The following is a 14,915-nucleotide window of genomic DNA, read 5'->3' on the forward strand; positions in this document are numbered from 1 at the left end:
CAAAGAGATTTTTATAGGCCAGTAATTGAAACGGGTCTAAATATTGTATTGAAGCCAGAACTTATCTAGCGACCCTATCCATATTCCAAACAACAGAAAACTGAAAGAGAGAGATGATGGTTGCAAATAATGGTTTGGGAATGAATATGAATATCTTTCATACAATTTCGGCACCCCAATTGAGCCCTTTCCATTTCTCAGCCAAGAAATTTAACAGTTCGAGTTTTGTTTTGGGCTGTTGGAGTTCGAGTTTCGCTTCATTTTCCAGATACAAGAACTCTAAGAACTTAAAATCTTTCTGTTGTCTCTGCAGCAGTAGTAACAATAATAATAATGCTAATAATAACTCTTCTTCTTGTTTGGATTGGGATTGGAATCGATGGACTCGCCACTTCTCTGAAATCGAACAAGCTGAGAGCTATGCCTCTGTTCTAAAGGTACTTTTTTTTTTCTTCAATCCTTTGGTTTCTATATGTTTTTCTGTGCCTTTTTTGTTTGTTCTTTAATCTTTGAATCTCAGTTTGCATGTTTCATACACGTTAATTACTGATAGTTTTGTGCATTTTATTTGTTGATATCAGCACTTCATTCAAACCGAGCAGACTAGATATGGCCACATGGAAATTGTAAAAATGATTAATTGGTCTAAGATAATTAGACTCTAAGTCTAAACCAGATTGAAAGATACAATTTTGTTTTTCCTTTTTAAACCAGAATGAATTGTTCTGCTTTGTAGTTTCAACTTGAAGATGCAATTGAGAATGAAGACTTCCAAGGAGCTGCCAAGTTGAAAAAGGCAATTGCAGAAGCTACTTCAAAGGATACTGTAGCAGAAATAATGTCTCAGTTGAAGGTTTGACCTGTGAAGTAGCCCCTTGAAGTAATCACCAACCGCATACTGATTTTTTTCTTACCTTGATCTGCTGTTTTTTTTCAGATGGCAATAGATGAAGAGCGCTACAATGATGCTTCTAGATTGTGTAGAGATACAGGAAGTGGACTGGTAATTTTCTGAACCTTCACTTGGTACCATTAGGTTAAAAAGATTTATTAACTTGAAGACAATTCAAGAGTAGATACTTTAGAACAAAGATTATTTTTCTTCTTACAGAAAAACATTATTCTGGATGAATTACTGTGGCATTAGATTTTTTTCAGCGCCATATTTTACCTCATTTTTCTATGCTGGAACTCAATTATTGGTTAAATGAAGGTAGATTGGGTGTTCATTTTTCTCATAGAATTTGTTGGGTGGCTGTTGGCCTTAGAGGAATGTAATGAATAGATTATCCATCCAATATCTTGACACTCTTTGTTTGTTATGGTGACTATTGATGCCATTAGTTTTTCTTACTGCTTTGGTTGAGTATATTGTGATATGGGTTTCTTAAAGCTGACCTGTGAATGTGGCTACTTAAAATGTTTAATATACCTCTATTGTTGTTTTGGCAGGTTGGCTGGTGGGTGGGCTACTCCAAGGATTTGGATGATCCATTTGGCAGATTGGTACACATAACACCTGGAGTTGGCAGATTTGTTGCAAGGAATTACAGCCCAAGGTATGAATCCTTTGTCATTTTATGTAAAGTTTGACATCACCAAGTGTGTGCCAGTAATTATAGTTTGCTACAGACAGTTGGTCACTGCATCCCCTGGAACTCCACTATTTGAAATCTTTGTGGTCAAAGATAATGAGGAATCCTATGTGATGCAGGTAAAGTTCAAAAAATCCTTCAAAGATAATAGTTTCTGATGCCTAAAAAGATGTAAACATTTGAATGCGATATTATCTGTTGGCAGGTAGTATATTTGCACCGAGCAAAGGGAAGTTCAACAAACTCTGCAAGTTCACCTTCCAAGTCCACTAAAATTCCATCAACTTCTGAAGTTGATAATTCCTCTGTTGTAGATGTTCAAGGAACTGAAGTTAAGGCAGAGAGAATTGATGACAAGGGCATAAATATTGAGGGAGCAACTGAGGAAGGGATAAAAAGTGTTATAAATTTTCTTAAAGAAAAAATTCCAGGACTCAAAGTGAAAGTTATGAACATTGATGTTACTGAGGAAGTGATGGATGGTACTGACTCTGTGAAGCAGTTGATGCAAGATGATGAGGAGAAAGGATCTAGAGAGGATTTGGCAGGTGAAACTGATAACTTGGAAGAGATTCAACCTGATGGGGTGGCTCTTGAAGCAGGTAGTGATTCCTCAGAAGATGGAAAGGATTTGGATACAAAACTTTTTATTGGTGGAGTTGTACATAATAATGAGGATATTCCTTCCAAGGATGATTATGTGCGTCGTCTGCCGGCTGATGTTACAGATATGGAGAGAGATTCGTTTGTACTTCATGTTCCTAGGAGAAGTCTTGATTATGATAATGGAGAAAGTAACTTGTCAAAAGTGAAAGTAGCTGCTATAGTAGCTCAAGGTGTTTCAGAACTTATGCCTTCTGAAATAGCCAAGGCATTTTGGAGTTCAGAAAAGGCTTCATCAAAGGTAAAAATTTGAATTTTATCCGTTAAATTGAAGAAGTTGGGTTATTTACAAGTTTTTCTTATATCCATTCAACACTGATTTACTTCTAGTTGGTACCATTGGTGAGGCTCTTTAATGAATATGGGTACAAGCAAGAGTTTGTTGAATCATAGACAGACTTTCAATTCCCATAATCTCATTATCTGGTGCATATAAATATACAAAAAATAATTACTTTCCTATGAACTTTCTTGGTTTCCTGTCAAGGTTTTAAATGCTCCAGCATCAGAATGGTTCATCTCAGAGTAATAGGAAAACTGAGAATATTTTATTTTTCTGTAATTCTTGGTAACAGTTTGGTAAGTCAAATTCTTATAATGGGTTGATATTCATTTACTAATTTGGAAACTTTTTTGTAGTGTATACTCATGGTTTTATTCATAGCTCCACCATTGGGAGTTTGTGCTGCTTGTGATTGTGATAATGCTTTTCTTGACAGTAACTAGGTTATTTGTTAACTTTTCTTAGGTCTCTAGAGATGTACGTGAAATTGTGAAACTTGCTGTCAGTCAGGCACAGAGGCAGAGCAGACTACCTGAATATACAACTTTTAGTCGAATTAGCACTTCTGAAGGCAACATAGATCCATTTGAAGGTGAGCATGATTGCATGCACAAGTATACACTCACACACATTCAAACACGCAGGTATCATCTTTTCCAATATATAAATTTGAGATCTACTTGTTGACATGTAGGACTGTATGTTGGTGCATTTGGCCCTTATGGCACTGAAGTTGTGCAGTTAAGGCGCAAATATGGTCAGTGGAATGGGGAGGATGGCAAGTCTTCAGATGTTGAGTTTTTTGAATTTGTGGAGGCAACAAAATTGACTGGGGACCTCAATGTTCCTGCTGGCCAGGTTTGTACCCTATATAATAACTTGGTATTTGTTCTGGTTTTTGAGTTCGATTATTTTAGTTTAATTCTCATGCAATGAGAAGTTTGAATTAATCAAAACCCTTTTGGATCTTAGGTGACATTTCGCGCCAAAATTGGGAAAGGCAGTCGCTTTGCAAACCGTGGGAAATATCCAGATGAACTGGGAGTGGTAATACTTAGTGCCCCCAATCTTTTTCTCTTCTTCAACACACTATTTTCTCTCCACATAAGCATTAAAAATATGTATTAATTTTGGCAAATCCCACACCCATGTCCATTTCATCATGTGGTTGAACATAGACGATTCCAACATTCTAATCGCCTATACGACATTGTCCTTAAAAAAGAGAAATGTGACTATGTGACATTGTTGTCACCTTGTTTATGCCCTTTTCTCATAAACACGTTTGTAAGTATAACATAAAGTTATATTCATTTTCATTTGAAATGTAAATTTAGCAATTGAGGCACTAAATTTAATTTCAAACCCATTGTTAACTTATATGTGTGTGTGTGTGTGAAGTAGATAAAATTGCTTATAACTAGTGAGTCACCAGTTAAAATGCAGTGAATTATTATTATATAGGACACTCCGTTTGGCGCCATCAGTTTTGTTGGATTAGGCTGTTAAGTTAAATGATTAATTGTAAAACCTCTTTTTTTTTTTTTTCCAGGTTGCAAGTTACAGTGGCCAAGGAAGAATAGCAGAATTTGGGTTCCGAAATCCCAAATGGGTTGATGGTGAACTGCTTCAACTTAATGGGAAGGTAGGTAGACTATATTGCCCAGGATATTTTATTGCCTTTATTTTCTGTATGAAGATCTTATGAGGAAGTACAACTCATTTTAATTTGGCTGCATCTTTAGGATGTATTTTCAAAGAATTTCTTTTTAATCCCTGTTATGGTTTTCTGTAGGGCATAGGACCATATGTCAAAGGTGCAGATCTTGGTTTCCTTTACATTGTCCCTGAGCAAAGTTTCCTTGTGTTGTTTAACCGATTAAAGTTACCCAACTGAGCCATCTAGTTAATTTTTCATTAACCTGTTATATAACGGCAAGAGACTAAGCATCCAAAACTGGACATGAGTTGGTTTGTATACTGTGAATGAGGAGAATGAGAGTTGTTATCATACCTTTGATGTTTGTAACTTGTTCCTTCCTTCTACATGTTTTGTTTCAAGGAGTACATCGGTTTTGTTTATGACTTAACATAGATGTTAAATGATGCAGCATAAAAAATTATGGACATGTTTGCCTGGTAACAGTTAAATGTTGTTGCCAACCTAGTTAGTGAATATACGTATTATACGCGTATACTTCTTCCTCCTTCAGTGGTGCATCATGTACTTCAGAGTCTTCCGTATGCAGAGAGGCATAGAAATAACATTATGGAAGGTGAGCAATTTTAGGCTTTAGAGATTTTGGAGATTTTATATTTATAAATAAGTTTATAAGTAATTTAACTATTCATATAAATTAAAACTAAAAGTAAATTATTAAATGGTATTTATATTTTTCTATCAACTTTCTACAGTCACAAAGGCCAAAGGACTATTTCCCATCCATTCTAGTTTATTTACAATTATATTTAATTATAGATTAATTATTGTTAGAAATATTTATTATAATTATGGGTTATATCGTTATTGTATTAATAATATTAAAAAATAAATTTATTTATGTTTTAAAGATGTAAATGACATTAATCTTATATTATTTATATATTTTATAAACTGATAAAATTATGTATTCACTATTAAATTTAATATTTGACATTTGATGAAAGTTGGAGAAATGCCATTTTTCGATTTTGAGGGTGGAAAGTGTCATTTTGACATAGACTTTTCTACTCCCTTCTAAGAATTAATTTGGAATTACCAACGAGGACGTAGACGTGTCGGTCTTGCTTTCTTTTTCTCACTTTTTCCCTCCCTTTGAATCCATGAACTTGAAGCAAAATTATTGGAAAACAATTCTTCAACTCCAAGCAAACGACAAACTGTGAAAAATTAAAGAAAGGCATGAACCGATCACCCTCAGACTCCGATTCACGCGCTCACCTCGACTCGCCTCACTCGCCACTCTGTTTCCACTCCCCGCTTCCCTCTCACCAGGGCGATCCCAGCCCTCTGGATTCCACTTCCTCTCCCTATGCCTCACCCATTACTTCCCCTCAAAAATCACCCATATATCCCGACGAAAAACCCATCTCGAAAACAATAGTTGCCGTGAGCGACAAGTTCACGCAGTGTTCTCCTGCGCCGGAGAAGATGCTGGAGCCACCTCTGCCGGTGAGTTTACACGAGGCTTTGCGGGAGAACGGTGTCTCGCTGTTGACCGCGGTAGACCCTGGAGAAGGTGTGAGATCGGGTTCGACGAGGAGGAGGGGATTAAGGACCAGTGAGAAATTGAGAGTGGTGAACATAGGGTTTAGGTTAATCGAGGTGGTTTTGTGCTTGATTTCTTTTTCTGTTATGGCCGCCGATAAGAGTCAGGGCTGGAGTGGTGATTCCTATGATCGTTACAAAGAGTTCAGGTGACTATTGCTCTTATTCTTATTCATATTATACAATTTTTGCTCTGTTATTTTGATTTTCCTCACAGAATTGAAGTGATTTGAACTGTTATAGTAGCAAAAAAGTAGCTTTAAGATGGAGATACTGTGATTGTGACTGTTCTTCATTTGATTTTGTAGTTGTTTGTTTGGCTACTCATTCATTAATTATACTCCATTAAATCTATACTAATTTTTTCTAAAATTTCTGTGTTTGGACCTTATTTTAAGATTTTTGAATGATTATTCAAGTGATGATGGAACTTGATGACAGGTATTGTTTATCAGTCAATGTTATTGCGTTTGTATATGCGGGGTTTCAAGCTGCCTACTGTCTGATGATGGGGAGCGAAATAAGGCGCATACATGTCGGGCATCTCTTTGATTTCTTTATGGATCAGGCGAGTCTATCTACTCCATAATTGATGATTATTCTGCTGATACAATGTTATATGCCATTCTGATTTTGATTGATAGTTTTACTCGTATGTGCTCATTGGATTGAGGGTTTAGGGTTTTGCAATTGCCACAATATGCTGCAATGCCTAAATATAGAAAATGTAAAGACTACCAAATTTTTTGTAGGCATTTAGTTATTTTTGTTTGCAAATTGGAGTCAAAGGGATGAATTCAATTCTGGGCATGCATGCTGAAAATAGTCGGGGGCAAAAGATGCATGGTATAGTTTGCTAGTTTTCCCAGTGATGAGCAGCATTGGCATAGCATAAGTGATCCTTTACTAGATTGGATGGCCATCTAATAATGAAGTTTTACTTCACAAATGCGCACACACAGACATAGTTACAGTTACATAATAGGAAAAGGGGGTTACATTTCTGTAGTACTGGAAGAAATGTAACTTTGTTGTTTCAACTGGCAGGCACTGGCTTATCTTCTTATCTCAGCATCATCAGCAGCAGCCACTCGAGTTGATGATTGGGAGTCAAATTGGGGCAAGGATGAGTTCACAGAGATGGCTAGTGCATCAGTTGCAATGTCTTTTCTAGCTTTTATTGCATTTGCCTTCAGCTCCATTGTGTCTGGTTACTATCTATGTAATCGCGATGCCACCTGATTTCAATTAGCAGCTGCCCATCATATTTCATTTGTAAGTTTAGATTTTGCAAAAATGAATGCAAACTCAATCTTCATGTATATATATACAATAAACTATGTGTACTTAATTTTGAATACCTAATTGAGTTATATTCAATCACACGATATCATATAATTTAGAAACTCAATTAAATACTCAAAATTGGAGGGCACATCACATTGCACAAACTTTCAAACATTTTCACTCTTAGTCTTGTGTTTCATTAGCTTGACCAATGACCACAAGAAAATTAGAAAAAGAAGAAAGTGATTGTGATTAATACAACAGGATTGTGTTTAAACTAGGATTAATACTGTACAGCTGTGATACTGAAAATTAACACGCCAAAGGATTAATCACCCCTAAAATTCTGATGTGTTTTCGAAGTTATATTTACGAAGTTATGGATCAAGCTAAATTTTTTTATTGAAAATAAAAATAAAAATAAAAATATTATTTTATTAATAATATTAAAAAAAAAAAATTTATTATATTTTTTTTAAATTTTAAAAATTAATTATTTTATTCTTATTTAAAGTTTTTTAATTTTAAAAAATTATATTTTTTTTTAAATCTAAAGTTTTTCTTCTCTCTTTGGTTATTATCTCTTGCATCGACGATATCTTTTCTCTATCCTAAAACGTTAGTCCACATCTCTTTTCTCTACAAAAATCAATGTTTAAAATAGAGATGAGAGGTTGTTGACGTTGAAAATGATAACCAAAAGGATAAAAAAAATAATATATTTAGGAGAGAAATTATGACTTTTTTAAGTTAAAAAATTTTAGACATAAGTGAAATTGATAGTTTTAAAATTTATAAAAAAAAATAAATAAATTTTATATATTTTTAATATTATTAGTAAAATAAACTTTCAATAACAAATTTTATTGGTAGTCAGCTCATAAGTAAAACTTTAAATTTTTCAAATTTTATGGTGTAATTTTGATAGTGTATCAAAACTTGGGGGGTGAACAGACCCATCAGCCTAATTAATATGTAGCCGTACATTCACTTGGGAGTAGTATCCCTAGGTGTTGACTTGAATACTTTTACTTTACATGCATCAAATCCGACATTAATTTACTTCTTCTTTTAGTACGGGTGGAGGTTAAAAAAACACCTCATACGGAAGAGGACAATTCTTTACTTACCACTTTGTTCCTCTTTCTTCTCTTTTACTTAACTGCCCCTCTTCCTTTCTTTCCTCCTTTTACTCAATTACCCCTCTTCTAATTTCTCTTCATTTACATTTCTAAATTCCAACTTTTTATAATAATTTGTGTAATAATATTATATTATATCAAAACTATTTTCTGCACTTTAATATGATTATCTTGTAGGTTTGATGTATAATCTATCAAAATTTATTTTGTTTATCTTCTTTTCATTTAGAATCATCAACCATCTTAAAAATATACTTTAAAATTTATATACTAAGTATTTTATCAAATATTATTATTATTATTATTATTATTATAATGATATAAGAATATGTTATATTTTAATATTTTATTTTTCATTTTTATTAGTTACTTAATTAATCCCCAAAGGTTTAATCATGTAATATCATTTTTGAAGTCTTTCAAATTATCTTATTGTTATATAAATAAAATTATATGTACTTATTTTGAATATATAAATAGGTATATGTTTAATATATATCACTATCTGGTTGAATAATTTTCAATTATAAATAAAAAAATAACTAATCACATAATTACATATAAAATATCTATTTATTTGTATATTTAAAAATAAATACATATAATACTGTTCTTGTTATATTTTGCATTTTGAGGTGATAATATAAACTAAACAAAAGAAATATTTATATATTGATAATAATTTATTCATGGGGTAGAGATTTTATTATTATATCAAAGTTGAGTTACTTTTTTGTTATTATTATATTAAATAATAAAATTATGTGTATAATTTTTGTGTATAAATAACGATATGTTATTATATGATTAAATATTATTTTATCTTTAATTTTTAATTATCTAATCATATAATAATATATCATTATTTATATACAAAATTATGCGTATAGCGATGCTCTATATTAAAAAGATGCATCAAATTGAAAATAATCAAGGGTAATATACAAAATTTAGATTAAACGTATATGAATAATCTATACCTAAAATTATGCCCTCTGATAACCAAATACTACATACAAATGAGACCAAAAAGAGGGTATTTTGGTAAATTGGTGATACTAATCAAGGAAATTAATTAAAATAGGTACGAAATTAACTGCGTAAATCTTTTATGACAAAATTTTAATAGTTTTGCCTTTTTAACAAATTGTATTTTTTATTTCAAGAATACCCTTCATCCTATTCTTCATATTCAGAGTAATTTTTACTGAAAAATCTTATTTTTGAGAGTATATAGATTAATTTTAAATTAATTTTTATATAATTGTTAAGATTTACAGATCAAAAATAGATTAATTTCTAATATAATAGTTGATATTTACATATCTTTTATAAAATGATAAACATAACTATATATGGTGCATATGAGTTGTGCACAAACGTCTTTTTACACCTATGCACAACTCATATACACTCTGTGTAGTTACGTTTATTATTTTGTAAATATACGAGAATATCAACTATTATATCAGAAATTAATCTGTTTTTTATCTGTAAATTTTAATAATTATAAAAAAATTAATCTAAAATTGATTTGTATACTTTCAAAAATAAGATTTTTTAATAGAATTCATTTTGAATACAAAAAAAATAAAATAAAAGATATTCTTGAAATAAAAAATATAATTTATTTAAAAGAATAAAACTATTAAAAATTTATCAAAAAAGGTTTATTAATTAATTTTCCGACTAATCAGGGTATTGAAAAAAACAAGGGAAGGGCAAAAAAGAGAAAGAGAATTGTACGGAGATTGAAAAGGAGCTGTTTTGTCTCCTCCGGAGACAATCGTTCACGTTATGATTGCCATCAAGAGAAACAATGAAAATGAGAGTTGCACAGTAAATGAATTACAGTGTTGACTGATGAGAGAGAAATCAGAAAGACAGCGAACGAATCGCTAGCTCCCTCTTTGCATACGCTTTCACTGCTCTGCACATTATCACCAACAACACCTCCACTCGACGGCTCCACCACCAACAACAACCACCCATCTCTCTTTCTTTCTACTGATGAAGCTGACTTTAGATTCTTGTGATTTTGTTCTCTGGTTCCGTTTCTTACATCGTTAAGATGATCGAGATGTGTTAAACTGGGTTTATATTATTTGGTGAAAATAAAATTTCCCGAAATGTAGTTAAAAGAGTTTAATTTTAGTTTTCAAGCTTGAAACTTTAGTTTTCTCTTTTTTAGTCTCTACATCCAATTGTTGAAGATCTTTAAAAGTTTAGATTTGATGATTTTTTTATCAAATCTTATTACAAACCCATGAAGAAATTTCAATGGTTGAAGCAAATCTCCATTAATACCAAACCTGATAAGAGGCTCTCTCTCAGTGAATATAAGAGAGCTATTTCATGGTCCGAGTATGTAGTCTCTTCCGGTGCAGCCATAAAAGGAGAAGGGGAGGAAGAATGGAGTGCAGATATGTCACAGTTGTTTATTGGATTTAAATTTGCTTCGGGAAGGCATAGTAGAATCTACAGAGGGATATACAAGCAGAGAGATGTGGCAATCAAGCTTGTTAGCCAGCCAGAGGAAGATGAAAGCTTGGCTTCTTTTCTGGAAAACCAATTCACTTCAGAGGTGGCTCTCTTGTTTCGATTAAAGCATCCTAATATTATCACTGTAAGCTCCTAAGGGTTCTTGAAATTCCTTGTTTTTCATGTTTCTGGAATGTAGTTCAATGCTTTACCTTTCTTATAATTTTAATGATGCAAGAATGGTGAAGATGGGCTAATGCAAATCAAGTACTAGTATCACCAGGGAACCTCACTGCAGTTGTTTAACAAAGAAAAAGTGCTTAATTTCTACTTTAGTCATATTAAAATGACAACTTTAAAGGTTTTTCTGCTTTTTTTTCCTTTTTGGTACCAAGGTAGTCCGACTTTTTGTATTGAACAACTTTCAGTCAGCATTTATTGATCCTTTTTTATCATTCCTATCCGTTACATATCACCCATGTCCACATTTATTACTGTTGCTCTTTCACTTGTGTAGATAAAGTTTGGTTATAATTCCAGTTGTGGCATTCAATGTGCTTGCAAACTTTAAAATGTTGACTCGATTTGATATCTTTAAGAATTCTTTCTTTTTTCATTAGGATCACTAGGATACTGTAGAGTGGAAATCTAAATCTAATACTGTAAACTGTATTTATGTTTCTAATACGCTATTGTAGCCAGCTTCTGAAGTGTATTTCTTCCCTTCTCTATACTTGGTCCACCTTTCCCTTAGCGGTCAAAATTTACATGTGAAAATTAATTCTTGTTAAGAAGCCCATGACAGCAAGGGACAAGTGGATTTTGTTCTTCTTTCAAGTTGATGATTTAGGATTGAACAGACAAATTGGAAAATTGGCAACACAGTTTATTGAGAGCTTAAGGATGACAGAATTTGTTTATGCAGGTCGTGAAATGGGTCACAGATGCCTAGGACCTCATGATATACATACTCCTTTTCCCTCTGCTTATGCTTTTGAGACTGCGTTATCCAATTTAAGATTCCTGGTCTAATGGTTTCTCCTTGTCTTTAAAAATGCTCTTTTCAATAGACTTTCCATCTTAGTCTTGTTGGTGTTAGGTTATTTTGAATGTGTGGGTTATTTGTATCTCTAAAGCAGTTTATATTGCCTATAAGATAGTATACATTATTGAGCTTTACTGTTCATCATATCAATTAGTGGGTGTATGTTTTGACAGCTAAGTTTTGGTTGGAATCAATCATTTTATACTGTGTATCTATTTTGCTTTCTTGTGTGCAGTTTGTTGCAGCCTGTAAGAAACCTCCAGTTTTTTGTATAATCACTGAGTATCTAGCTGGAGGCTCACTAAGAAAGTACCTTCATCAGCAGGGGCCACATTCAGTTCCACTCAAACTTGTTCTGAAACTAGCGCTTGACATTGCCCGTGGCATGCAATATCTTCATTCTCAAGGAATACTTCATAGAGATCTCAAATCAGAAAATCTGTTGCTTGGAGAAGATATGTGTGTGAAGGTAGCAGATTTTGGTATTTCGTGCTTAGAATCTCAGTGTGGTAGTGCTAAGGGATTTACAGGCACTTATCGCTGGATGGCACCAGAAATGATTAAAGGAAAACACCATACAAAGAAAGTTGATGTCTACAGCTTTGGCATAGTTCTTTGGGAGCTTTTAACTGCATTAACACCATTTGACAACATGACTCCAGAGCAAGCAGCATTTGCAGTCTGCCAGAAGGTAAATTTACCTGATTCAATCATGGAATGCTACATCTCCATGATACAATCCAATTTTGCTAATTCTGCAACACGACAATTGCATGTGTTACTCCCTTCCTAATTCAATAATGACTTCTCATCATTATAGACTGTAATTTCTCCTTTATACCTATTCCTGAAGTATAGAATGGACTGCACTTTACCTATTATATGGTAGAAAGACACGAGACTGAAAAGAAAATGACGAGCCTTGTTTAGCAATTGATATTTGGTACGATTTTGAAAAATTTATCCACTGCAGTTGTCCAAAAATCCTCCTTTTTAAGTTAGAAGATTTCATGGTAGAAATGCATTGTTGCAACATATTCTGTTTTCATTTATCTTTAAATAAGTGAACATTTATCCGTGCATCTTGTTATCTTTGTATGTTTGTGTCCCTTATTACTGAGTGCATGGCATTACATAAACTAGAATAAAATTAAGGACTTCAATTAGGCACAGCTGGGTCATCTATTTCCATTATATTGCTCGTTCATTTTTCTTTATTCTTTAGCGAATGTATGCTTATAATTTGGTGTGGAGATATAGAATCCAGAAAAGTATATACACTGAAAAAGCAAATTTTTTTCTAGTTACCTAAGGTTTCTTTTTTTTTCCTTTTTTAATAGAGGAAGCGTGTGGAGCATTTTGCTGCCACATTGCAAGTGACAAACTTTTGGAAAGACATAGGTTCAGTAGAACAACACTACTTTTTGGCACAGCTCTTATTTATATATGGTTGACTTGCTATTTGCTGATAAGTTTTACATAGTTATTGCTTCTTTACTGTTTATTTTTTTGATTCTTTCATTGCTATTTACCTAATGTATAAAATCATACAATTTATTAACCAAAAACAAATTTTTCATTTAATACTGATCACATCCTTTGAAATTCTTGGTCATCTAGATGCATCTTCACATGGTTCAGTGGCTTGAGTGACAGTCACTCATATACTGTCCCAGATAATAACATTTAATGTGTAGGGACTGCTGTTCTGTCTGTTACATGCACACACACAACCCCCTACACAGAGGCCAGTCTGGAAAGTTGTAGATGTTGTCATTTGATACAGACTTTTGAGAGAAACTCTCAGCATCTTCTGAGTCGAACTGGTTAGATTTGATCATCTCTTTAACATTATGAGTTTCATAATTTCAGCACTGAGCTTAAATCTTTTTAGAAAAATATGGTTAAGAAATGTAGCTTTATCATAGATCTATAGAAAATAGAAACCCCAGTTTGCTACCTATGAAGAACTGGTAAAATAGCTAAGATTACTATATACTGTAAAATAAAAAAATAAAAAAATCAAAGAGAGGAACTCTTGCTGTGAATTATTGGCCTCATGACACGTGTTTATGGTTTTCCTTCATGAGGCTTCATTCTTTAGTTTGAATTTCTATATTTTGTTACACATTGTTTAGGCACTTATTTAAATAATTCACAATGTTGGGATATAATCAAAATACTTATCATAGAAACCTCAGTATACTTACTTTCATATTCAAAATGTTGGCTCACCCTGCAGCTTACTTGCTATTTCAACCCAAGGGTGCTCTAGAAATTTGGGGAAGAGCTTCTCTATGTATCAGTAACTCTGATTTTACATTTCTACTTTTTCTTTGTCTCAGGGTCATGGAGTTCCATATTCTAGCTGTTTGCATATGTTGGTTGAGTTTAGTAATATCTACTCCCATTTCTGAACTTGCTGAATTGATACATGGATTAAGTATCTTTAAAAAAAATAATGGAGTCATCTGTCTGATGGTTTCCTACGTTGTGCAAATTTCTTTGATCATACATATTTTCTTACATTATTTGAGTCGACTGCAGAATGCCAGACCGCCCTTACCACCGACATGCCCAGTGGCTTTCAGACATCTGGTAAACCGTTGCTGGTCAAGTAATCCAGATAAACGACCACATTCTGATGAAATAGTTTCGATTTTGGAAAGTTATTTGGCATCCCTGGAGGAGGATCCAGAATTTTTATCAAGTTTTGTACCTTCCCCTGATCATACGACTTCAAGGTGCTTACCAAATTGTATTGCATGGCATCGTTCTGCTCATTCTAAGCCTCTGAGCTCTTCTTAAATTCAATGTGATGCTAAATATAGCATATTTTCAATTGTCTAGGTTTATACAAACTTTCAGATGTGCAATTAGATTGTTTACTGCTTCAAGCTTTTTGTTTGTGTCAAGTATATGTGAATCAGAGTGTAGCTGCTGGTTTTCCATTGTACGTAACCCATTCTTTTTAAAATTGACATGGCAACCAAAGGTTGAAATTTAAGGAAACATCAATAAACCTGTACATATTGATCCTTTCATCAGTATTGAGTAATTGCAGAAGTCTGAAAGGATGAGTTTGGGATGCATGAAACTACAAAGTGGACCTTGACCTACCAGACTATTTGGTTTAATATTGAGGTACAGG

At 33.1% G+C, this 14,915-nt stretch overlaps 3 protein-coding genes across 4 annotated transcripts; all 3 read left to right on the plus strand.

Moving 5' to 3' along the window:
- The first annotated feature begins 23 nt into the window (after positions 1-23).
- Positions 24-4,670, plus strand: LOC123212367 (protein EXECUTER 2, chloroplastic-like). The gene is made up of 11 exons (XM_044631481.1): positions 24-437; positions 737-853; positions 938-1,003; positions 1,453-1,559; positions 1,633-1,714; positions 1,801-2,499; positions 3,007-3,133; positions 3,236-3,399; positions 3,514-3,588; positions 4,094-4,186; positions 4,337-4,670. The coding sequence occupies exons 1-11, from the start codon at positions 114-116 to the stop codon at positions 4,436-4,438; spliced, it is 1,956 nt and encodes a 651-aa protein (XP_044487416.1). The 5' UTR covers positions 24-113; the 3' UTR covers positions 4,439-4,670.
- A 644-nt stretch (positions 4,671-5,314) lies between these two features.
- Positions 5,315-7,192, plus strand: LOC123210403 (CASP-like protein 4A2). Its single transcript, XM_044628737.1, has 3 exons — positions 5,315-5,958; positions 6,251-6,377; positions 6,857-7,192. Exons 1-3 carry the CDS (start codon positions 5,444-5,446, stop codon positions 7,049-7,051), a joined length of 837 nt encoding a protein of 278 aa, XP_044484672.1. The 5' UTR covers positions 5,315-5,443; the 3' UTR covers positions 7,052-7,192.
- Positions 7,193-10,040: 2,848 nt separating this feature from the next.
- Positions 10,041-14,811, plus strand: LOC123210783 (serine/threonine/tyrosine-protein kinase HT1-like). 2 transcript variants are annotated; one of them, XM_044629261.1, is made up of 3 exons: positions 10,041-10,822; positions 12,000-12,455; positions 14,312-14,811. In XM_044629261.1, the coding sequence occupies exons 1-3, from the start codon at positions 10,505-10,507 to the stop codon at positions 14,570-14,572; spliced, it is 1,035 nt and encodes a 344-aa protein (XP_044485196.1). In that variant the 5' UTR covers positions 10,041-10,504; the 3' UTR covers positions 14,573-14,811. The 2 variants fall into 2 exon arrangements, with proteins under 2 accessions (XP_044485196.1, XP_044485195.1); XM_044629260.1 differs by having other exon boundaries at positions 10,042-10,864.
- The last annotated feature ends 104 nt before the right edge of the window (positions 14,812-14,915 follow it).

This window comes from Mangifera indica, chromosome 3, assembly GCF_011075055.1.
Source record: "Mangifera indica cultivar Alphonso chromosome 3, CATAS_Mindica_2.1, whole genome shotgun sequence".
NCBI lineage: Eukaryota > Viridiplantae > Streptophyta > Magnoliopsida > Sapindales > Anacardiaceae > Mangifera > Mangifera indica.